The following is a 24472-nucleotide window of genomic DNA, read 5'->3' as shown; positions in this document are numbered from 1 at the left end:
TTCAAATATAAATAATTAGGATCCATGTTCAGAGGTACCTGAATTTTAAGAAACTGGTTTGTCCATTTCTAATTCACAGTTTAATTATTCCAGGTGGCTAATGCAGTCCACTGAAATAGTGGGAATCAGTTGTATGGTCTCTATCGCAGCCTCTTCTCCAACTCAGAAAAAAGTGCTTTGTACACTGATTATTTTTGACAGCCCAATATATTTACTTTCCCGTAGACTCCATACCACCAGTAAGAAAAAGCGTACAAAAATCTGTTACTTGGTACACTATTCCACCTACAGTATAGCTTTTGCCTGCTTTCCCAAAGGTAAGAAAAAAAACACTAATTTTTATTTACTCTTATGTTTTTGTTTTCTTTTTTAATATTGTTTTATAATAAATAGCCATGGCATTTTCACCTCATATAAGATATGTTACCTGGAAGCTGCATATAGTTATTAATGAAAGTGTTTGTGGCTGGGCATGGTATTGCTTGCTTTTAATTTTGGCTGCTGGGGAGTCAAGATCTGATGACTCTCTTGAGCTTGGAAGATCTGTGCTGCAGAGGACTGAGCTGATCAGGTGTATGTACTTGGTACTGATATGGTTAATCTCTGGGATGGGGTACCAGGTTGCCTGAGAAGGAGCAATCTAGATCTGATGGGAAACAGAAGAGGCAAAAAATCCCATGCTGCTTAGTAGGGATGTTAAACCTATGGACTTCTAGCAAGGACAAGACAGGTAGACCTAATCTTTTATTTTAAAAGAAGTATTTGTAATTGTGATTTCATGGACCATGTTTCCAAATGTTATCTTTGATATCCTTCTCTTATTAAAATTCTTTGTTAGTGCCTGCTATGGCCACCCAAGTACATATATACAATCATTTGGCCACTCTCCACTCCCACCAAAGAATAGAAAGACAAATGTTGTTTTGTTCATCACTGTAACTGAATGAATCAATAAAAAGGCCATTGAGAACAGTGTCTACACATGTAAATTGAGCTAAATGTTTCTTACCATTTGTAGCTTTTTTGTTCAAAATGTACTTGTGTGACCTCAGTGTCAAAAAAAAAATGCAATCCTCTGGTGACAAAGGGAAATGCTTTGTAATTAAAAGTCAATCTAGAAAAATTCTGCAATTTTGTTTTTCTGAATAAGAGAAGTTCATAATAGTTTGGAATTTTAAGGTCTAAGTGTTTTATGGTAGCTTAAGAAAGGTACAGTAATTTTCCTACTTCTGTACATTGTTATGAGGATGATTTTTTTCATTCTTGCTTTCTGATAAAAATTCATGGCTTAGGAAAACATAAAACCAACATTTAAGCTATTTTCAGGAAAGAAGGTGGGAAGATTGCTGTGATCTAAAAATGGTCTTCAAGATGAGGTAAATGAGGGCATCAGAGGAATGGTTAAATAAGCTTTCCAAGTAATCAGAAAAAAAAAAAATTTTAAAGAACAACATGAAATACAGTGGTTAATCAATGATCATGTACGTGATTTCTTTATAATTATGGAAATCTCTCCACAAAAGATTTAGAAATATTTGCTTTTTATTTCAATCATAGCAAAATTAGAAAGGAATAAAAATGATTCTTGTATCAACAGTAATCTGGACTTCACAATCTGTGTGAAATATTAGATGGAAGAGAAAAACACATTATAAAATCTCTTTTTGCAATTCCCAGGAAAGGATCCATTCAATTTTACTCTAACATCAATTATCACAATTGAAGAATTGATTGAAGATATAAAAGCAGATGCTACAAAAATTAGAAAAAGAGGAGGAAAATAATGTACAATCTTATTGGTCAAAAGACTCTTACATCCAGACTTTATGGAAGCCATCAATGGGCAGTACCTATTCTAGTTCCCATTATTTTCTCATGTTATTCTGTATTCAAACACATACCGTTCATATTTTTCATTTAGTTCCATGTAATATGAAAATAATTCTGACAAAAAGGAACTGTTTCTTATTGATGTCATATGCATGCTACCTTTAATTTCTGTTTTATTGCTCTCATAAGTTATTTCCTTTTTTCAGCTCATAATGATCTGCCCCAGTTTTTAAATAGGCCATTACTTTCCAACTTCCCCATCCCTACTGAGAAAGTCCAGAGAGATTTAAAGTTTTTTTCAGAATGAACACTTGTCAAAACACTGGCGTTCATCACTTTAATCGTCTTCTTACTCAAGACTGCTTGAAAATAAATGAGAAGGAATTTTTTTCTTGTGTAAAAATGAGAGATTTAATCTTAAGCCATTAAAAATTCTCTTTAGCTCTACACTAGTTGATGTTTTTTTTTTTTTTTTTTTTTTTTGGTTTTTTGGTTTTTTTGGTTTTAAGGGTAAAAGACTAAAATACTTTATATCAATCATTAAGAAAGAAATATTAAATTGTGTCTTTTAGATACAAACTATACTGTTTCTGGCATCTCCTTTCATAAAATGTTTCCTAAGATGATTTTGTAGAACTTTGACACCTCCATGTTAAGTTCAAAAACAGGTGCTTGAAAAATAATTCTTTCATGTATGAAAGGTCTGAATATAAGTTCAGTGATACAATGTATTTCTGTTGCTCAAGACCAGACTTCCTACATTTAAGTTGGCCATTGACCAAAGAGTGAGATGACCAAAGATTAAGATGATGATTAATCAAAGACAAAAATGATAGATTTAATCTTAATTGAAATTAAAATTCTAGTTAACTTACTATATCTTCATGTTTTCATTGATTTTAAGGGCTTAAGTTACAAAGACTAGCTATGCAAGGTAAAGAAGAGCTTTGGTTTTCAGAGGAAGACAATATGATACAATTAAAATCATGGTAATTTGAATTAACTATCACACTGTCTTATATGAATACATTATTTTAAAAACATTATAAATGAGAATGTAGCCTGTTCTGGGTCATTTGTAAATTGTCAAAACAAATGACCATTTTTAGTCAGACCAGTTAATTAGCCAATTAAGCTCATTCTCTACTAAGAACAAATTCCATCTAGTGAATACATTCCACAATATTAATCATAAGCAATATCTTCATGTCATATGTAAAGAGCCAATCTCAGACCTAGGAAAACCTGTGTCCAAATCATGTCTCTGATAAGCACTGGCCTCTTAATCCTGGATAAGACATATAACCTTCCTAATGTTGTAAGAATATCTCTTAAATTTATAATTTCATAAAAACATGTTGTCAGGTAGTAGAAGGAATTTTTTCATTTAAGAGTTCCCTATACCAATGAAATAATCTAATTCCAATTGAAAATAGTCAAATATAAACACTTTGAGCATGAATAAAGTTAAATGTTGATTTCATTCCTGATTCCTTTTTATGTAAAAGGTTTATAGTTATCTACCAACTCTTCTATCATACTTTCCAATATCCCATAATGCATCAAAATTAAATTCAGCTTATTTCAGTATATTTTCACTCAGTGAGTTAAACTTTTTCTCAGTGAATATTTCTTACCACTAGTCTTTTTAAAAAACTGCCTGTGTAAATAGTGAAAAGTTCCTAAAAGTCTGGTTAAATACCCTATATCTTCTAGGTTAGGAGAATAAATTTTCCTATGTATTTCATAAAATAATGTGAGAATTGCCCTCACTTAATCATTTTCTTCACTAAGCATTATTAAATTACATATCTAGATGTGGAAGAGATCTCAGAGGCTATTTACATCGAGTTTTTCATTTTTTGTAGTTGAGAAATCAAAGGCTCAGGGAAATTTTGTGACTTGTCCACTGATACTTTGTCTCTTTTAGTCAGAATGAGCTAAAGTATAGGTTCCATTCCAAGAGTTTAAGGTCATTCAACACTCAAATAGATTTACCATCTCACAGATATGGATATTACCTCAAATGATTGAGATTAGCAGCCAGTTAAACCATTTTATAAAAGAAAGAGAAAAAACTACTCCAGTATCTATTGTGTATTATAAAATTAATTTGTAAAAGGCAGTCATATTATCAGACTTTAAAAAATCTATTTTGGTGCTTTTTTCCTAATATGATATTTGGTATTAGAAAATCAATGAAATATCATTCAAGTATAATGCAGACTGCCTAGGCAAATATAATAAGATTGTGATTTATTCATGCCCTTTAAATAGGTATCAAATGGATTGAATCCTCACGGGGAATAGTATAAAATTGATAATATTTTTCTACAAAATTTGCATAGCATGATACATTTTCAACTACAAAATGGTGTCACCCTCATATTTAAATGGCTACATTCTCTACTAATATCTAATTGTATAATTTTATAATTGTTGCATACATTTTCTCTAAAAAGAAGCAATCAGAGCTTAATGACTTTTAATCCATGACAATCATATCACGTTTAAATGAGTGTGCTTTTTTTTTTTAAAGATCCATTTATTCTTGTGACATTTTTCTTCTAACGTCTATGGGAATATCTTCTCAATAATGAAGCAATATTGTCTCTATTTTGTTTCTGCCTACTAAAGACATTACTCAACTTTGCAGATCTTCTGTCGTACAGTGGAACTTGGAAACATTTTTAATTATCTATTCTCAAGGATTCAAAGGTAATCATTTTTTTTTCCCTCTTTATGATCTCTTTGTAGTCTTTCCTATTTTTTTTCCTCTCAAGTATAAGATTAGTTTCAAATTATCTTTATATCTCGGCCTATTTCAGAGTAATTTCGGGCTTGTCCAGCTCTTTAAGGGTGTGAGCAGCTCTCATCAATGCATGATTTAGCTGAACTCTGACCAGAACTGCAGAAGAAGAACAGCATTCAAAGAAAATCCAACTTTTTGTAAGTATTATGAATGCCCGCAATTAAATTATGCACATATTACATTGGATATAATTTGATGATTGATAACTATAAGTTATAGTCAACTTCCCTCATCATCTTCATCATATAATGTTTCTTTTTAAAAAAACATATTGATGTATGAGAGAAATTTGTCTTTATCTAAAGAAATAATGTGGAAAAAAAATTAGGAGTTTAGTGAAATCATTAAATTTTAGTGCTTATTTCCTCAAATGTATTTCTATATGCTGTTTCTTTTTTTTATATTGGGTTATTCTTTCTCTTATTTTCTTCCATCAAAAACAGTTGAAAGTTAATACAATTTCTCACTCAATGAAATAATTTTTTTCTATTGAATTATTTTAAATAGTTACTTGGGCTCTAAATATTCACCATTGTTATCAATATAATCATCCAAAAAACATAAGGTATATATAAAACACACAGCAGTACAGCTTAGTGGACCAAGTACCAGTTTTGAGATCATGAAGACTTAAATTCAAATTTAGTTTCTCCCTAATCATATGGGCAAATACATTTAATCTCTCTGAGTCTTGGTTTCTTCATCCTGAAAATGGGAAATAATACCTTTAATATCTACTGCATAAGATTGTTGCTAAACAATTTTAAGTTAAAATTTTTAAAAATGATGTTTACATGAAAAAAGATATGCACAGTGCTTTGTGATTAATTAAAAACTATGTCAATAATTGTTTATCATTGTATTTTTTGAAGGTTTGCAAAATGTATCTCTCTCAGCAATACTGTGAGAAAAATAAATTCAGTGCTAATTTCTTATTGTTATCCAACTCCTTAGCTTTATTTGTCTCCCAATCTTAGATTTCTACTATTTTAGAATCTATTTATTTGGTAAAAGTGAGATGGTCATCAGTCACTTAGCAGGGCAGTAGTAGGACTTTTAGGCTCATTCTGACTGATTTATTTATGTGATAAAGTCAGACAGGATCTTGCTGGTTGGATACATACTTGACAGCCTTTTAATCTTTCTAAAATTTTCTTAGTATGATATAAGGATAGTACAGAGATTCAATTAATCTTTATAGATATAAATATGATTTCATTATTAGGGTATTATATACACAAATCAAATCAAAGAACCAAACTCATTCTCTCAGGTAAAGAAAATATAACCAAACAAACAAACAAACAAAAAGCAAACAACAAAACCTTTGGGCTCCCTAATCCAACTAAAACTCAGTTTAATCAGGTAGCTAATCTTTCATTCTGAAAAGAAAACAAGTGATTGGAAAAAAATAATATATTGGGTTTTTCTGTAATTCCTCATAATAGTTAATCCTAGTTGAAATCATAGTATAATGTGATGTCTGGGTTAGCACCTGGATGCCTTAGAATCAGCTGGAGTCAGGATAAGTAAAAGTCCTTGGTCTTTAGGGGGAGAAATAAAGGAGATGGACAAAAACTCCATGAGCTCTCCACAACCTCCTCTCTCCTCCTTGTCCACAGCCAAAGTGACCCTGGCTTGTCTTACTCCATCCCCTAATCCCTCCTACAAGTATCTGTATATACCAAGAGATCAAGTCAGCACAGAATAGTGTGAAGGGCCATTTTCCAATCATATGCTAATAGAGAATTGTCCAATCTGTAATTAGCCTTAAGTGCTTAGTTGTCTGATTCCAGTGCACCTACTCAAAGTTTCAGCCCTTTACAGTATAAGAGATCTTAAAGCTTACCTCTTACAGAGATTATTGTCAATTCTGCATGGAATAGTGAGTAAAGAACAAAACTTCAGGTTCAAAAGACCTGGGTTCCTTATGGGCAAGTCACTTAACCTTTCGGTGTTTCAGATTACTCATCTATTAAAAGAGGGGATTGGATTAGATAGCCTATAAATGAACTTCCAGTTTTAGATCCAGTATTCTATGTCTTTAGCCCCATTGGTGAATGATATACCTAATTTTGCTACAAGTAATTCGACCCTTTGGATTTATGATACTCTGTATAAAATAACTGTCTTCTTGGATGTTCCTCATACATCTTCTACATGACCTTTCTTGATTATTCTTGCTTTTCTGACTTGAAATTACTTTGCATTTACTTTACTTATATTTTATATTTCTCGATCGGTATATATATGCTGTGTTTTTGTGTTCCCTCAAAGAATTTAAGTACCCTGAGGACAGAGGTTGTTCAGTTTTTGTCTTTGCGCCCTTAGCAACTGAAAGGCAGCACATGGCATAGTGGATAAAGAGCTGGAGTGAGGTCAGAAGGATGAAGGAGCAAGTTCCAAGACTGCTAATCTCTGACATAGAGTGGTTCTCTGAAGCTAAGCAAGTCACTTAACCTCTTAGCATCACCAGGTGACATTCTGGAATCATGATATGATGAGAAGCTGCTGATTTACATTGGTGAAAAGAATCTCTCCTGGGAGTTTGTTATGCCAATTAAATCATAAACTCAGGCTCTCCTTTCAATACCTGGCGCCTAGTAAGCATTGAATAAATGGCTGTTAATTGAATTGAATGACATTAATTACTTTAAATTTACAAGAGTTTATTTTATTCTAGGCCTACTCTATGCAAGGCACTGGAATAGTTAATGTGAAGACAAAGACAAAAACAGAACAATCTCTGCCCTCAAGCTGGTTAACTGAGCCTATCTTACTAGAATGAGTAAAACTTTTTTTTTCCCAAAAATATAATCACTTTGGACCTATTACAACTCTTTAAGAAAGAGTTATTATGTCCATTTTATAGATGAAGATAAATGATTTGTTTATAATAAATAAGTATTAAATGTCATAGGCACAACATGCACCCAGCTCTTTCTTGCTCAGGCTATCATACTCTACCCATATGCAACCCCAAAACTAGGAAGATAGACTTACACATGGCAAGGCCTAGCATATTCTGGGGGTATATTCCCACTAGTTTTTTTTTTTTTTTTTTTCTCTTGGGGAAAGCACTATCTGTACCTATGATTAGGAGCCTAATTTTCTTTCCAAGTTTGTAGGTTACAAGAAGTTTCTCTGTAGACTTGCTGTAAGTGGTAGTTTTCCCACCATTCCCCTCCCACAGGGCTTGTTTTCAGATGCATAGAGAGCTATAAACATCAGACAGCTAAACATAAAATGATGCTCTTTGGCATGGGAACAAAGCCAAAGAAAATTAAACTCACAAAAAGAGCTGGCTGATATTAAAAGACAGTTCTTGTGGACAACAATATGAAAGAAAGATAATTCTTGATATAGTCTCAACACCTCCTCCTACTTTCTCCAGCTCTGTCTCAGCAAAATGCAACAAAGACATGAGTCACAAGGGTCATTACTACCTGTGTCAGCTGAAAATTTGATTAAGCTGGCCTCCTTGGCTTATCAGGAAAGTGCCGTGTTTTTGTTCTAAGAACTTAATTTTTCTTTCCCTCATTTTTTTGTTCCATTTGCAGATTCAATTTGCATTTTAATTTCCCCCTGGTTTATCAAAGTCCAGCCAGTGACATGAGCTGTTGTTTCTGTTCAGGTTGAATGCACCCCAGTGAGGATCAGCTCTGGATGGAAAGTCAGGTTACTGTCAAAGAGCATATCTCCTCCACCTTTAGTAAGTACTGGGAAGTGACGTCTGTAAGAAACAAGGTTCACCCCCTGTGACCCACATGTAATTAATTAGCGGTATTTAGTGTAATAAAGGCAGTTTTGAACAAAGTGAAAATATCAATCCAAAAGGTCCAAGGATGCTCTTTGGCCAGCTCATGCCAAAAGGGGTTTCCTGTTACGGGAACATTGTTTGCTTTGAGTGAATAAAAAGTAGAAGAAATACTACAAAATCTCCTGAGACAATCAAAGTTGCTACTTAAAGAAGATAAAATGAGAGTTTAAAGTAGAAAACTGACTTTTCCCCACTTCTAAAAGTGGCCTGTGAAATGAGAATAACTTTATAGATAGATGCCTAGGTAAAGACTGTTTGGAAGTATTTCCAAGAAACTGATTGATTCTAGATTCATATTGGGACTGGTGGCAGAACTAAGAAAGTTTTCTCTTCCCCATAACTAAAAATCCTTAGGAATTTATTTCAAAAGGAAAAATAAACAGCAGTGGTAACAGCAACAACAGCCACAACAATGATAACTATTTTTAGTCTGACTATACATTTTAACTTATTTAATAATACAATAAACTTGAGTTATTTGTTCAATTTCCAAAGAGGGGATGTAGTATTAAAGAGAACTGAATCATACTAAAATTTATATCCTAAGTGTAATAAAAAGAAAACTAAAAGAAATTATGATGTAGAAGAATGTTGTGCAGTTCTACTTGGTGAAAAAAAAAGCAAGATTTTTTTTTTCTTTTTATCATGCATCAAGCAGCAAGAAAAATAATGTCATGGGACACAGACAAGATTACTGAAATTTTCATAAAAATAATTAAGAAAATCTTAATAATTAGTAAATCACATGTGTAGTATCTATTCTATACCCACTTTGAAGCCATGTTTTAGAAATATTAGAAGAAAATTGGAAGAGTTTTTCAAATGATATTCTGTAGATTATATTGTTCATAATAGTGAACTAAATACAATACCCTATGTGTTTGTTGATCAAATAAAAATAAATTTAATTATAGCAAAAGATGGCCTTAAAGATTTTTCTAATGTAATGTCTCCTATGCATTTACTAAAATAATAAAAAACTGTAAATATTTAACGTTAGATGCAATTTTATTTAATGACCTTCTTATTATAATTACCAAGTGAGGCATAAAAGAGATGGAAGACACATTTGCTAAAGTTGTTTATTATAATGATGGAACATCTTAATACACATTGTATTTAGGACCTTATGTGGATCTTTAATGGTTCCATTCCTCTCCTGGGAAAAAAGAACCATCATTTTTTACATCACTTTTTTCCCATAAGGTTTTAGTTTGAAGCCTTTTTCAAGTATAACTGGTCCTGTTTTCTCAAAGACTAAGTCAAAGTAACACATAATCTGGAGTCTTCTACTATCAAAAGCCATTAGGCTTGATGATGAATTCATTGGCCATGAAAACCAAAAAAGAAAGCAGTCTATGTAGGCATTTTGCTTTCTGTATTGATATTTGTAGTGGTAGGGGAGCAGAAAATGAGGCAGAGACTGTTTAAAGTAGATTTTTAAATCATCAGTAAACTTTCTATTACTATATGGCACTCATTGTTTTTCCAATAATCATACTATATCACCTGAATTACATCAATATAAACTTTCTTAATATAAACACATAAGACAAAAGATGGAAAGATAATGTATGAATAAGTTCTTCTTGGAAAGGCAAATTAAAAAATTGACAGAGTTGATTTTATTATGAATCTAGAAGCCACTAGGAAAAATGGCTAACAGAAAGTCAAATCAAAAAGTTTGTATGTATGCCAAAAGAAATCATTTCCGGGGATAGTTAATTATTTCATATTGTAATCTTTATAAGTATTTGCATAAAAGACCACCATGAAAATAATTTATTTGGCAGCATCTAATGCAGAAGGTGATAGAGAAATGGTGATGAGAATTTTAGAAATTAAAACAAATCAAATTAATGTTTATTTGGATTCTTGATAACTTTGGTGTCAAGGAGATCATCAGTAATGATGGACAAAAAATGCATTTGAAAATACCGTTGAGTGAAACAGAATTAGAGAAATCAAAAATTTGTGAACTGCCTAGAAGCTACACTCCTCTTCTTCTCAAATGTTTTCTTTAAGAAAATTAATTAGAAAATCCTAGTCATTGTATCACAGAAAAAAAAAAAATGAAATTGATTACATTTCAACCACTGAAGTGGAAGTTGTTTCTGAATCAGATCTCTTTCTATAATCAATATAACTTCTTAAATCAATATAAAAATTAAAAAATAAGATAAAGAATAAAATAGGAAAGTCATATGGTGTGCAAGCAAAACAACTCTTAGCTTCTCCTGTTTAAATTGTTATTGATGCTGATAACTAAGGAAAAATATCAATACCAGTGTCACATGTAGCATTAAAAATGGAAATCAATCATCATAATATGGAGACCCAAAGAGCCTAAAAAATTATCCTAAATAGTAAAGACAATTATTTGTAAAGTCTTATGCATAAGAATGATAGAAATACATATTCTAGATTGTTTCATAAAAGAGCAAGAGACACTCAGGAAAAACAGCCTAAGAAACCGTGGCAGGATTCCAAATGAGGCAATGTTTTTTTGTGGACATTTAATGGTGACAAGAGGAAAACAAACAGATGAAAGATGGAAATTATCAGCAAAATGACTTGTGATAAAACTGTTTTAGTACCAATAATAAAAATTGCATATTTTGGCTTTAACATCACTATTATGGATGTTTTACAAAAATAACAACTCACAGTTCTAGACTATCTCAAGGTTTTAAAAATATATTTGAAAAAAGAAAACAACTACTCTATGTCATAAGAAGTACCAGCATCCCCATTTTACAGATTAAGAATGAGGCTCAGAGAGGTTGATACTAATTGCATTTTAATAATTTCATCATGCCATCATTTCTTCAAATAATATTTCAATTTCTAATATTACTAGGCTATGTCATTGACCTTTATGAATCATTAATTTTTTCTCTATTTTCTCTTTAGGAATGCTGGAAGAAGACAGAGATTTACATCCTATAATATTTCATGAGTTTTTTTTTTTTTTGTACCAGTTATATACTGTGATTGTGAGCTAAAATAAACTTTGGTTGTGTCAAATTACTTAGCTGAGGAGTCCATTCTCTCTGGCAAAACTTAGAATATCCACAAATTGCAATATCAATGGGAAAATAAGTGTTTTTAAAATATATTTATCCTCTATTTAAGTTTAATTTGTTGTTGCAGAGTACATGTTGCCTCATTGGACCTGCCATACTTGTGTTCAGGTTCAAATGAACCCATTTATGAAACTCTACTAAATGGTGTACCCAGTTTAAAAATCCATATTCTTGAGTTATTTATAAAGGTTCTCGGCATAATTGATGTCATGTTGTTGTTTACCTATAATTACTTTTCAGTTTTAATTTTTTTTAAAGAAAAGGAGCATGTTTTCAAAGTTCCATTTTTGCTATAAATGATTATTCTTTAAAGAAATTCCATTATGTTGCATAAAATGTATTCTTCAAATTGTTTTAAATGCTTCACCCTAATGAATTTTTCATTCATCATTCCTTGATGAAAATTTTTCACTCAGTATACTGATAAACATTTACATGGTAATCTGTAAAAAAAATTTTTTTTTTAAAATCTGTGATTTTTTAACCAGTTGTATAAACCTAAATGTCATCTTCCACTTCTCTGGCAAATTACATGGACCTGCTTAATGTAATGGTAATGAACACACCAGTATCTTTGCCAAGAAAATCTCAAATGGAAGTCACAAAGTCTTGGAGAGAACTGAAATGACTTAACCGTAACAAATGATGATGAAAAAGAGGAGGAGGATGTTGATTTTAAAAAAAGAGCATAGTGAAAGTCAAGATAAGAAATTGACTAGGAAGATCTATTTTCATGTACCACCTCTGACACATACTGTATGTGTGACTCTTAGAAAGTCAGTCAGCTTTTAGTTGTCCCAGGCAACTCTCTTGTATGATAAGTTACTGGAAAAGAGCCAGACAGCATTGATGGAGGGATCAGTCAGTATTGGTGGAGGGAGTCCCTCACTAGGGGATCCCTTTATTAATAAAATTATAGGTAGCTTAAAAAACATTGTACCCATAGAATAAGGTTATGACAATTGTATTCAAGTGGCTAAAGGACTGTGATATGGAAGAGGAATCAGGATTTGTGAGTTTAGGCTGAGAAGGAATAATGAGCAGTGATATGCAGAAGGTCCACATAGATTTTGGCTGTATATAAAGATAGCAATTATAATTATTTAGAAGTGTAAATATCTGCCTGAGGAGAAAATATGTTTCCTCCTCATTTCGAATATTCATGTGAAGTTTGAATGACCACTTCTCAGCTACAGTATACAGGGAGACTCCTGTAGTTTTGACAGTTGAGCTAAATAACTTCTGAGGTCCATCCTCACTATGATTCCATGAAGAGGAAGAAAACACAACATATATATATATATATTTTTTCCAAATCCAAAGGATGTGTTTTGCTTTGACTTTTTGTTTTAATAATTTGATTGTGATAGTAGATTATAGGGTTGTGAAGGGTTAAAATCTATCTTATTATATAGTGAAGAAATGAGTAACTATATGGATAGAACACTTGCCTTGGCGTCAGGACAAAATGGGTCCAAATCCCATCTCTGGCACCTACTGGCGATGTGTTTCCTTCGACAATTTAATTAATCCTTCAGTTGTATGAGATACTAAGTAATTCTTCAAAATATATTATAGGATATTTTCCATCTATATTGACAGAGTTCTGTTCTATACACCAAAAATTCCAGGTCTGGGCCAATGAGAAAAAAACACTTTTCTATAAAAGCATTTTCTTTTTATCTATGGAGGATTGCATTATAATGTAAGTTAATTCATAAAATCCATATTTGAGGAGGAATTTGTTTTGTTTCTTTTTTTCCTTCCTTCTGAACTGTTTTATTTTCCTATCTAGTTCCAGAGAGTGTTTACAATTCTTTAAATATATTCATTCCACACAATTGGGCATAGTTTATAAAAGATAAACTCAGAAAAAATATCTGTAAACATTATATGACTTGTGCTAGAGCCATTTATGTCAATAATATCTGGCCTTCATTTCATCAAGTATCTATAAACAGTACAAAAATAATTGATATACTATCTTTTTATAAAGCATGAAGTCAAGTTCAAAAGTTAAGGAAATAAATAGAAGTATTCATATATAGAAATTAGCATTCCTTATTTTTGAAAATAAGCAAACAAACATATCTTTGTGCAATCTCAGAACAGGCCCATAACTAGAAAAAAATAGCATTCATTAAAGACATTAAAAAAAATTTAAGATCATTTTGAGTTTAAAGAGAACCAATTAAATATTAGCAATATTTGTGTTTCTCCTGCAGAATACCTAATTGTAATATTTATCAAATTAACTGTTTATTACAACCTAAATTTATAGTTATTAGGTCTCTAGAAGAAAAAGGTAGTCTTGGGGCTATCTTTATCAGATACACAGTATAGGGCTGTATCAGTATGCTGTGCAATAAGTATTTGAAGTCAAACCACCCCAATTCTAGCTAATTTAGATCTGGCACAAAAACAGCTACCAGTCTCAATCACCCACCAAAGGGAAATTTCTTGATCTCACTCAAATAGCTATAGCTATAACATTATCATGTTTTCCCTGGTTATTTCTTCTATCATTACTAACTCAGATTTTCCTGAGGAAAAAAGCTACTTGCCCACTATTCACAGCAATAGTAATAGCCCCTTTTTTACATTCTAAACTATAGTATGTGTTACTTTTATATACTAATAGGTGGTAAATTCACTCAGACAATAATTTTACATGGCATTCTTTTTCAAAATCTGCTAGATTTCTGAAATCTTTTATGTCAACAGTAGATTTCAACTCTTCATGACCCCATTTGTAATTTTCTTGACAGAGATATTGCATTTTAAGGTAAATAGGGTTAGGTAACTTTCCCAGGGTCAAATAATTATTAAGTGTCTGAAACTGGATCCGAACTCAGGATTTGACACTACTTACCCACATTTCTACCTAGCTCCCCGTTATACTTTACACCCTGTTTTTATTATCGTCTGTACAGATTGTTGTCTTTCTCCTTGTCCATGAAAGTCTGGGGGGAAATATTAGCTTGGAAGCCTAAATAAATCTAATAGTTTGAAGCTTTTAACAACTCATAAATAATAGTATTCAATCACTGAGAGAAGGGAAGTGATCCTGGATATCAATATACCTAATGCATAAATGCACATGTGTATAATCAATCAGATCAGATTTCTGAATTCCAATAACCAATTTTTGCTAATCTTTGCTAATCTTCCCATTTTCTCTGTCATTTCACTTACCTCAATGTTTGTTAGGTAACTTTCATTCCAATTTGCTAGTGTTAATTCTAATTCATTAAGGCAGATATTTGTTGAGTTGTTGTTTGCTGATTAGCAAAATAATGGTGGAGAAGTACAGGCTACTTCAAATATGTGGTTTCTAACACCAGAGTGCATAATGGACAAACTCTGCCAGAAGGAGCTATCAGGGGCAGCTAGGTGGCGCAGTGGATAGAGCACCAGCCTTGAATTCAGGAGGATCCAAGTTCAAATCTGGTCTTAGACACTTAACACTTCCTAGCTGTATGACCCTGGGCAAGTCACTTAACCCCAGCCTCGGGGGGGGGGGGGGGGGTGGGGGTGGGGTGGGGGGGGGGGTGGGGGGAAGAAGAAGAAAAAGAAGGCATCAGATCTAGTTCTTTTGTAGTTTTTTTTGTTTGTTTGTGTTTTTTTTTCACTTGGGAAAATCATTTCCCACAGTCAATGAATCTTCTAACCTTATGGTTTTTGGCCACAATAATCAAGAGATATAATTGCTCATCTTAAAGGAAGTCTCTTCCAAAGTTTGACTGTCAATTGCAGATCCCTAACAGATTAGACTGAAATCCTTGAACGTGGAAAGTTACTTTTATAAAACAATATCTTGTCTGTCTAGCAAATGATAAATTGAGGTGAATAACTACCTACATTCTATTTCCAACAAAAAGAGCATGAAGGACAGTCTGCTCATTCTCCTACTCCTATTAGAATATTTCTGTCCTGCATTCTGAAAGAATCACAGGTAGCATCTTTCATATATCTCTACTGTATATAACTTAAGAATAAATAGGGATCATTTTTTTCTTTTTTTTTTAGGGTAAGTTAAATGTGATCTTTATTTTCTTGAAACAAATATTAAAATATTAAGGTATAGTGTGAATTTTAATGTCCATATGATTAAAAAAAAAAAAAAAAAAAAAAACTTCCCTCTTCGCCTTCCCTTCAAAAACAATCCCACAAAACTCATTTGCTCACATGTCTAACATTTCAGATTCTGAAAATATTGCCTTGATCTCTGGTTTATTGATGGAGGTGAAAAAGAGAGTTAAGTGAATATATGTGCCATTTGTCTTCCTCCCTCCCCCCCTTTTTTTCTTTTCTTCTTTTTTTATTAAAGCGTTTTATTTATAAAGCATATACATGGGTAAGTTTTCCAACATTGACCCTTGCAAAACCTTTTGTTCCAAATTTTCCCCTCCTTCCTCCCACCTCATCCCCTAGCTAGCAGGTAGCCCAATACATGTTTAAATATGTTGAAATACATGTTAGATCCAATACATGTATACATATTTATACAGTTACCTTGTTCCACATGAAAAATCAGATCAAGAAGGTAGAAAAAGAAAAACTGAAAAGAAAACAAATCGCAAGAAAATAACAACAGAGAGAGTGAGAATGCTATATTATGTTCCACTCTCTTGTCCCATAATCCTCCCTTTGGGTGTAGATGGCTCTTTTGATCACTGAACAAGTGGAATTGGTTTGAATCACCTCATTGTTGAAAAGAACCACATTCATCAGAATTGATCATCATATAATCTTGTTATTGCCATGTATAATGATCTCCTGGTTCTGCTTATTCACTTAGCATCAGTTCATGTAAGTCTCTCCAGTTCTCTCTGCATTCATCCTGCTGGTCGTTTCTTACAGAATAATAATATTCCATAGCAATCATATGCCATATCTTATTTAGCCATTCTCTAATTGATAGGCATCCACTCAGTTTCCAGTTTCTTGTTACTACAAAAAGGGCTGCCACAGACATTTTTGCACATGTAAGTCCCTTTCCCTTCTTTAAGGGATATAATCCCAATGTAAACACAGCTGGGTCAAAGGGTATGCACAGTTTGATAACTTTTTGAGCATAATGCCAAACTGCTCTCTAGAATGGTTGGATCTATTCACAGTTCCACCAACAATGTATCAATGTTAAGGAATCATTCCAAAGAGATATTAATCAGGAAAAAATATGGATTTCAGTCAACAAACATTTAGTAAGCAATTCTTGCATGATAAGAACTGTCGATTCAAAGGGAGGGAAATAATTTCTTATCCTCAAGAAGATTAAATTTCTAATTTACACAAGTACATATTTTCAGATTTAGAATGAATTTCAGTGGGAATTAAAATATCACCTACCACCAACTTTGCCACCAAAACCTAAGTGCCAAGAGTATTTTACATCTAACTTACATCTGCAACCTCTTAGATGAGTTGACTTGACTATGCTATTAGAATGTTAGTTCCTTGAGAGTAGTGCCCGTCATACTTTTTTGTTTGTTTTCTCATTGCACAGTGCTTTTCACACAGAAAGTATTTATTAAATGCTTTTAAAATCATCCATTTATTTATTGATCTAGTTCAATTCATATCTGACAAAGAAGTTATCTTCCACATTACTTGATAAGGGGCTATTCAAAAGGAAGTCACTAGCTTTTGTAATAATAGATTATAAGAGGCAAGGGTTAAGAAAGAGAGATTTCTGGGCTTGAGGGACAGTCTGATCAAAGGAAGGAGGTAAGATAGAATATTGAGTTTAGGGGTCAGTCAATAGGGCATTTTGGCTAAAACTGAGCGTGTAAAAGAATTATTTGAAGTGTCTTGAAAAATAGGCTGAGTCCAGGTGGTGAAAGGTCATTAAATAGTTTGTACTTTATCATAGATGCAATAAGGGATATTTCTGAGCTGGGGAGTAGCATAATTAGACTAACCATTTTTTAGGAATATTAACTCAAAAGGTATGTGTGCAATGAGCAAGGAAGAAGAAATTAGTGAAGTTATCTTTAATATTTTATATGAAAGAGCATAAGAGCCTGAAGTAGGAGAATGGTTATATGAATGGAGAGAAACAGATGTGCAAAGTAGTGTTTATAAAGAACTGAAAAGATTTGTCAACAGATTAGATTTAGCCTATCTATAAGCCTTAACTCTTAAAGATGACTGAGTTTGTGAACCTAAAAATCAGGAAGAATGATGGTGTGCCCAACAGAAAAGGGGATATTTGGAGGAGGAATCTTTTTTTTTTTTTTTTTTTTTTTTTTTTCAGGATATAAAGGAGTCCTTTCCAAAAGGAAATACATCAACAGTTCATTGGCATTTGAATTTAAGATGAGGATGGGATATCCAGGTGGAGTTTTCTAGCAGCCATTTGATTGCTAGATTTGTTTAAAACTAGTGTTAGTTTAGAACTTCTAGAAGTCTTCTGAATTGGTGGACATTGATTAGATTACAAAGGAGGAGACTGTAGCTAGATACCCTTAGGAGATAGTCATACTTTATGAATAGGGACAGATCACAAAATCACCAAAGGATACTGAAAAGGAGTCATTAAATAAGAAGCAGGAGAGGGTAGAGACATGAACAGTTCTGGCATTCTTCATCCTTATACCTTCTACAATGCTTCCAAACTCTTCTAAGTATTATAGAAACTTACTTCATCACTCCTCCCTTTTTCTCCTATTCTAGTGTTTTTGAAAACATTCTACCCATGCAAAAGAATATTTTAATTATGATTTTTATTCCAATAAATTTCAGCTATATCAATGTTGCATCGTTTGTTAGCATCTCTAGCTCTCCTTGCATCCTCTAATTCTCATTCTTGATACATATGTGAATAAATATGGAAGGCCAGGAGTATTATTATATTTTTTCTTCTCTATTCATTTAATCAAAGTCTTTCACCTGCTTCTCTTTATAAGATTAGATATTCATGTTCCACTATAGTACATGTCACAGATTAAACACTGATCTCCAATTAATATTTTTAAGGGAAGAGAGAAAAATCAGTACTAGTGTTTGAGTTCCTTCAAAGAGGGCTCATAACCTTCTGAAAACTCCATTTTTCATCTGTTCTGTTTGACTATGATTCTAAGGAACCAACCATAATCCTAATTATAGTTCCTTCCCCCCCAAATCCCTAACTATTTTGATGTATGTCTCTGTGTGTGTGTGTGTGAGAATGATCTTTCCCCATTTTATTATAAGCTCTGAGAGCAAGAACTTCTCTTTCTTATTTTTATGATAGCACTTAGCACAGTGCCTGATACTTAGAAGGTATTTAATAAATGTTTGCTGAATTATCAAACTATTTGAGGGTTATTGCCTGTGTTAAAGCTACTATAGATGGCAGAACATTTCCTGTGTCCTCGGGTGAAAGGAGAAGGCAAGTCAATATGCTAAAAGTCCAATTAAAACATAAGAAATTTCCATCACTAGAGGCAGCTAGGTGGTGCAGTAGATAGAGCACCAGCCTCGAAGTCAGGAGGACCTGAATTCAAATGTGACCTCAGACACTTAACACTTCCTAGGTGTGTGATCCTTGGCAAGTCATTTGACTAAAAATTGCTTCAACAACAACAAAAAAATTTCTATCATTGTCATCATCATCATCAACATCACTATATTGTTATCGATAGCAAAATCTCACATTTATATAGTGTTTTATGACATCATTTTGCATGAATTCTTTAATTTAACTCTCTCAGCAACTATATGAAAAAAGTTATCTCCTAATGAAATCTACAGCTAATTTCAATGTAGTAAATCCCAACTCAGAAGGGACCTTATAGAGTAACTATTACTTTTTACTAGTGTCTTTGATACTGATGGTACTCCAGCAAATGATCAGCATCAGAAACATTTATGAGAAATACAAAAATCTGAATAAATAGATTATTTTACTGCACATTATCCCAAGGGGAAGTAAAAGCATGTGCATATTGGCAATGTGGTCCTGAGAAGATGAACTAGGATTCTGACAGTGCTGTAGAAGTCCTTCCTCATTCCTGCAACTCAACTATAAAAGAAAGTACTAGAAAGGCTTGAGAGTTGCTACTTTTACTTTCCTGTGCTTTTGAATGAAATCAGACAGGATATTGAATTGTTTGGAATATGCTTTCATCATCCCTAGTGGGTCATTCCTCTATCCAGCTGCTGAAATTGCCTACCATCCACTGGAGCCAAGCAAAAACTTTCCCACCTACACTAGTCTTCATGCTCCAAGTAAAGGCAAAATGTCCCCAATACTTCAGGTTACCACTGGACTGTCAATGACATCCTGGGGATCTGGAGACTAGACTTTCACAGTGGAAACATATTGGCATCAGCAGTTCTAGGAGAAAGAACACCAGGCCCTCAGCTTGCATTGTTACAGAGAAAGCTTGCAATAGACAAAAATTGCCTTTGACTGCTTTGTTTTAAAAATTATATTCAAATATAATGCTTAAGCCTGAAGCATTCTGCTAATGATCTGAAATTTTAAACAGCTGGGATTTTTCCAAGCTCTACAGTTTGGCTTTGAAGGCAACTATTAAGCTTTCCGAATTTTCATAAATAGTAAATAGATTTAGTCATAAATATCCAGTAATATGTGCTTTGTCCCCATTATTTGGTGGCAAGTTGCAATTTCTGATTAAACATGATAAATCATTATACACAATCCATTGTATGGAAATAAAATTCACTAAGAAGTGCCTTTTCTGTACTGATGAAGGGATATTAAAGACATCAAAACCAAAACATCTGTCACATATTGCTAGAAAGATAGGACACTGAGAAATGCATTATGTCATTTTAAGGACATCCAACAGCTGGTGTGAATGTAAGCAGGATATCACCAAAAAAAAAAAAAAAAAGAAAGAAAGAAAGAAAGAAAAAGAAAGAAAAATACAGATCATAGGTTTAGGTGCAAAGCTTGCAACAAATAAGTGACATTTTTCCCCTTTCAAAAATGGAAGAAGAAAACAAAATAAAAGCTTGCTTCATATCTACCACAGATGTTAAGAGAATAGAATGCATCTGGCAGAAAGTTCAATCAATAAAATCTCATGGGCATATCTAAAATGAAAACTTTTTTTTCCCCTTACCCACAGGGAAAGAGAGCATGAAATTGTTTAGACTGCTTTGGAGTTGTTGGTATTTAGGAAGGTGAGACTGACACAAGATTTTGATCTATGAATGTGATTATGCAATAGTGAGGGAAGGATTTTACTTTACATTAAGTTTTGCATGCACTGGCTTGAAGCCCATTAAACTATTGCCTACAAAACAGCCTGACTCTGAAAATAATTTTCTCTTATAAGCATTTTCTTTACCAATTATTTAATCTTACTTTATTGTCAGGGGGCTGGCCTCAAATGAGTTTATGTGTGGAAGGCACATTTAGTTCTCCTTATTGGAAATGATCCTTTTTTATTTCAGTGAGAACTGGTGGTTCCATGTGATTTTTCTTTCTTTTTTTTTTTTTTTTTTCTCTCCAAGGGAAAGAAAATAACAACAAAACTTAAAAGTTAATAATTAATAACTGTTCTGCTCTCCCTCCCAATAGAGAATCAAGGTGTTTTTCATAGTTTCTGTCTTATTTTTTCAAATGGAAAAGCTTCAGATTATGGAAAAATAAGACTGATACTTCAGTAGTTTGCACCATTGTAGTAATTACTTGACTAATTATGTAAGACAGATAGCTAATTAGTATCATTTTGTTGATTGTTCAGTAATTTTTTCATTTGAATCTGATTCTGTGACCTTATTTGTTTTCTTGGCAAAGATACTAGAATGGTTTGCCATTGCCTTTTTCCAGTTTACAGATGAGGAAACTGAGGCAGTCAGAGTTAAATGACTTTCCCAGGGACACACAGTATGTATCTAAGGCCAGATTTGAACTGAAGAAGATGAGTCTCTGACTCAAGAACTAACACCCTATATACTGTGCCAATTAATTAGCAGTTGAGACCATAGGATCAGATATTTTAGAAACTGCAAATTATAATTTTTCTTTTCAGATAACAAAGCACTTTTCCTCTCAAATATCACTATGAGAACAAAACAAAACAAACCAAAATTCCAAACCATGAAAATGTCCTTCCCAGTTCTAATGCTAAGATCCTAAATTTTCAAGCTAGTTGAATTAATACTAGCATTAATTTTACCAGCTTTTCCATGTGGTACAATATATAATCTAACTACTTTAATACATCCTTGACTAAATAAATATCTTTCTCTTTGACATTTATCAGAAATTAAAAGATTGAGGTTCTATCCAAGAATTGTTCGAGATTCATCCATCTATGAGAAGTGGCATTAAGATGTTTTAAAGTAAATCAACTAAAGAACACAACATCATGGCACAGTGGAAAGGGCCTTGAATCTGGTCTTAATCCTCTGTACTTTGAATCTTGGATCTGACACTTAATAGCATACTCTAACCTGTGTGATTGGTCAAATTGGAAGATTTCTCTGGACCTCAGTTTCCTCGCCCATAAATTGGGGGAATATAACAGAATGATCTTTAGGTTCCCTTACAGTTGGCTCAGTGTTCACGACTGATTACTAAATATGGTGGATTCACAGTCGCTCTAACACAAGATTTAGCCACATCTACATTAAAATGTATGAAGCCTTAGACTATGATATTCTGGAGGGCAAAAATCACCTACCCAGAAAAACTGAAAATAATTTTTCAGAGGAAAAATGGATATTCAATAAAATAGATTAATTTCAAGCATTCTTAATGGAAGGCCAGAGTTGACTAGAAAATTTGGTTTCTAAAAGTAAAGCTCAAGAGAAGTATAAAAAGATAAATAGGAAGGGAAATCATAAGGGACTTAAGATTAAAGTTTATATTCGTACATGGAAAAGTGATACTTGTAACCTAAAAACTTTTTCATTATTCAGGCAATAGGAATTTATATAGACAGAGGGGACAAATGTGAATTAAATGTAAAAGAAGATATCTAAAAAATAAAATTAAGGAGTGATGAAGAATAAACTGGGAGAAAGAGAAAGACTGGTGGAATGGGATAAATAATATCACATAAAAGAGGCAAGAAAAAGTTTTTACAATGGAAGTGAAGATGAGGGAGAAAGGGAGTGAGTGAAACTTACTCTCAGCAGAATTTCTCAAAGACAGTTTGCAACTATTTCCAAAGGGTTATGAAATTGTGCATTACCTTTGACCCAGTGATACCACAGCTAGATCTGTATCCCAAAGACATCCAAAAGAGGGAGGGGGAAAGCTATTTGTAAAACAGTATTTATGATAGCTATTTTGGTGGAGGTTAAGATTTGAATATCAAAAGGATGCCCATTAACTGGGGAATGACTAAACAAGATGTGTTATATGACTGCAATAGAATGCTAATGTTCCATAAATAAATGACAACTAGGATGATTTCAGAAAAGCCTGGAAAGACTTATATGAACTGATATAGAGTGAGACAAATAGAACTAGAAGCATGTTTTACATGATAACAGTCAAATTGTTTGATGAACAATTGTGAAAGACTTAGCTATTCTCAGAAATACAAGGGTCTAAGACAATCCCAAAGGACCAATGGTGAAGATACTTACTATCTGCCTGCAGAGAAAGAACTGATATTGTGTGAATACAAACTAAAGCATGCTATTTTTCCCTTTCTTTTTTTTTTTTAAATTATTTAAGTGTTCTTGTACAAAATGACTGATATGTAAATGTTTTTACATAATTACCCATGTATAACCTATACCTGAACACTTATCACCTGTGGAGAGAAAGTAAGGAGGGATATAATTTGGAATTCAAATTTTTAAATAAATATGTTAAAATAAAAAGGAGGAGAGGATGATCACCCTTTATGATTTATATTCTAACTCTTGTTGCCCTTTTTCAAGTAGATTAAATAAAATCAATCACTGGACTTATGGGTTGCCCAAGACTTTTCCTAAGGATTCTTCATTTCTTTGTCTGTATCAGCTTTTCTTAACCTGACGTCCAAAAATTTCTTTTTTCCAATATCTTGATAACAAAATATTATGCATCCCCAAGGCATCCATTTCAGAGAGTACGTGATTGTTTTCAATATAAGCTCATAATTATATTTGAGTATAATTGATTTCTTTTATAATTTTGATTTTTATGATACACATTTAAAAACATTTAAAAACTTTCTTCCTATAAAGAGGTCCCTAACTATATCATCTGATTCCCAAAGAGGTCCCAGACACAGAATATGTTGAGACTGTCTTCAATGATCCTTCTTTATGATATTCTTAGCTCCCATAGATCCATGTCTCATCTAAATGCAGAAGTTTAAGGAGATGGATCCCATCATTTCTGGTTCTAATTGTTAGAAAGTCACCAGATACTTTAAGTGTGAGCTCTTCTCTTTCCACCTCATAGCTATCCCAATTTCCCTGACTCCTTTATTTTACCTCCCCCACCTGAAGCCATCTTCCCTGCAGAATTGAAAAACAAATCTTCAGAGAAATACATACACATATCTATTCTATGCATGAATTTTAAAATTCTTTGTACATGCTGAGAGTAGTTTTAAATGACCAGGAATGTGAAATTGAGTTGAAATTAAGTCATACCTAGAATATAATTATGCCGCAACATTTCTTTTTATCTAATGAGGCAGAATAGATAAGTATAGATAAAATTGAAATGATGTCTACTCTGAACATTTTATATCATTCACCTACTCTACCTCTCTCCCTCCTTTTTTCTCTTCTTTTCTGTCCCTCTTTTCCCTATCCTTTTCTCTCTTGGTCTCCATTTTCCTATCTCCTTTTTAAATCTTTTTGTATGTTCTCTCTCCTTTTTTCTCCATGTCTTTCTTTCCTTTTCTCTTTTGCTTTCTCTCATACTTTTGTGCTCTACTTTTTTCAAAAAATTTATTTTTCTTACCAAAAAACTATTCAGGCCCTTAAGATATCTAACAAAGAAACATTAGA

The 24472-nt window shown here is 32.8% G+C and overlaps 1 protein-coding gene and 1 long non-coding RNA gene across 4 annotated transcripts in view; both read left to right on the top strand.

The window, feature by feature from the left end:
- GRM7 (glutamate metabotropic receptor 7) overlaps positions 1 to 24472 on the top strand; it is a 1106888-nt gene that overhangs the window by 1037857 nt on the left and 44559 nt on the right. Inside the window, exon 10 of one of the 2 annotated variants that reach the window (XM_074284034.1) lies at positions 226 to 317. The exons of the other annotated variant lie outside the window; for it this stretch is intronic. Within the exon in view, the coding sequence (XP_074140135.1) occupies positions 226 to 296 (71 nt within the window). The 3' untranslated portion in view covers positions 297 to 317. The remainder of the gene's footprint in view (positions 1 to 225; positions 318 to 24472) is intronic. 2 annotated transcript variants of the gene reach the window in all.
- LOC141551878 (uncharacterized) lies at positions 331 to 11867 on the top strand. Of its 2 annotated transcripts, none has more exons than XR_012484989.1 (5): positions 331 to 730; positions 4487 to 4548; positions 4659 to 4779; positions 8277 to 8354; positions 11376 to 11867. It is a non-coding gene; the product is annotated as an uncharacterized LOC141551878 (long non-coding RNA). The 2 variants fall into 2 exon arrangements; XR_012484988.1 differs by having other exon boundaries at positions 8203 to 8354.

The sequence above is a fragment of the Sminthopsis crassicaudata genome, chromosome 1, assembly GCF_048593235.1.
Source record: "Sminthopsis crassicaudata isolate SCR6 chromosome 1, ASM4859323v1, whole genome shotgun sequence".
NCBI lineage: Eukaryota > Metazoa > Chordata > Mammalia > Dasyuromorphia > Dasyuridae > Sminthopsis > Sminthopsis crassicaudata.
The sequence above is the reverse complement of the archived record's forward strand: the minus strand, read 5'-3'. Positions and strand labels throughout refer to the sequence as shown.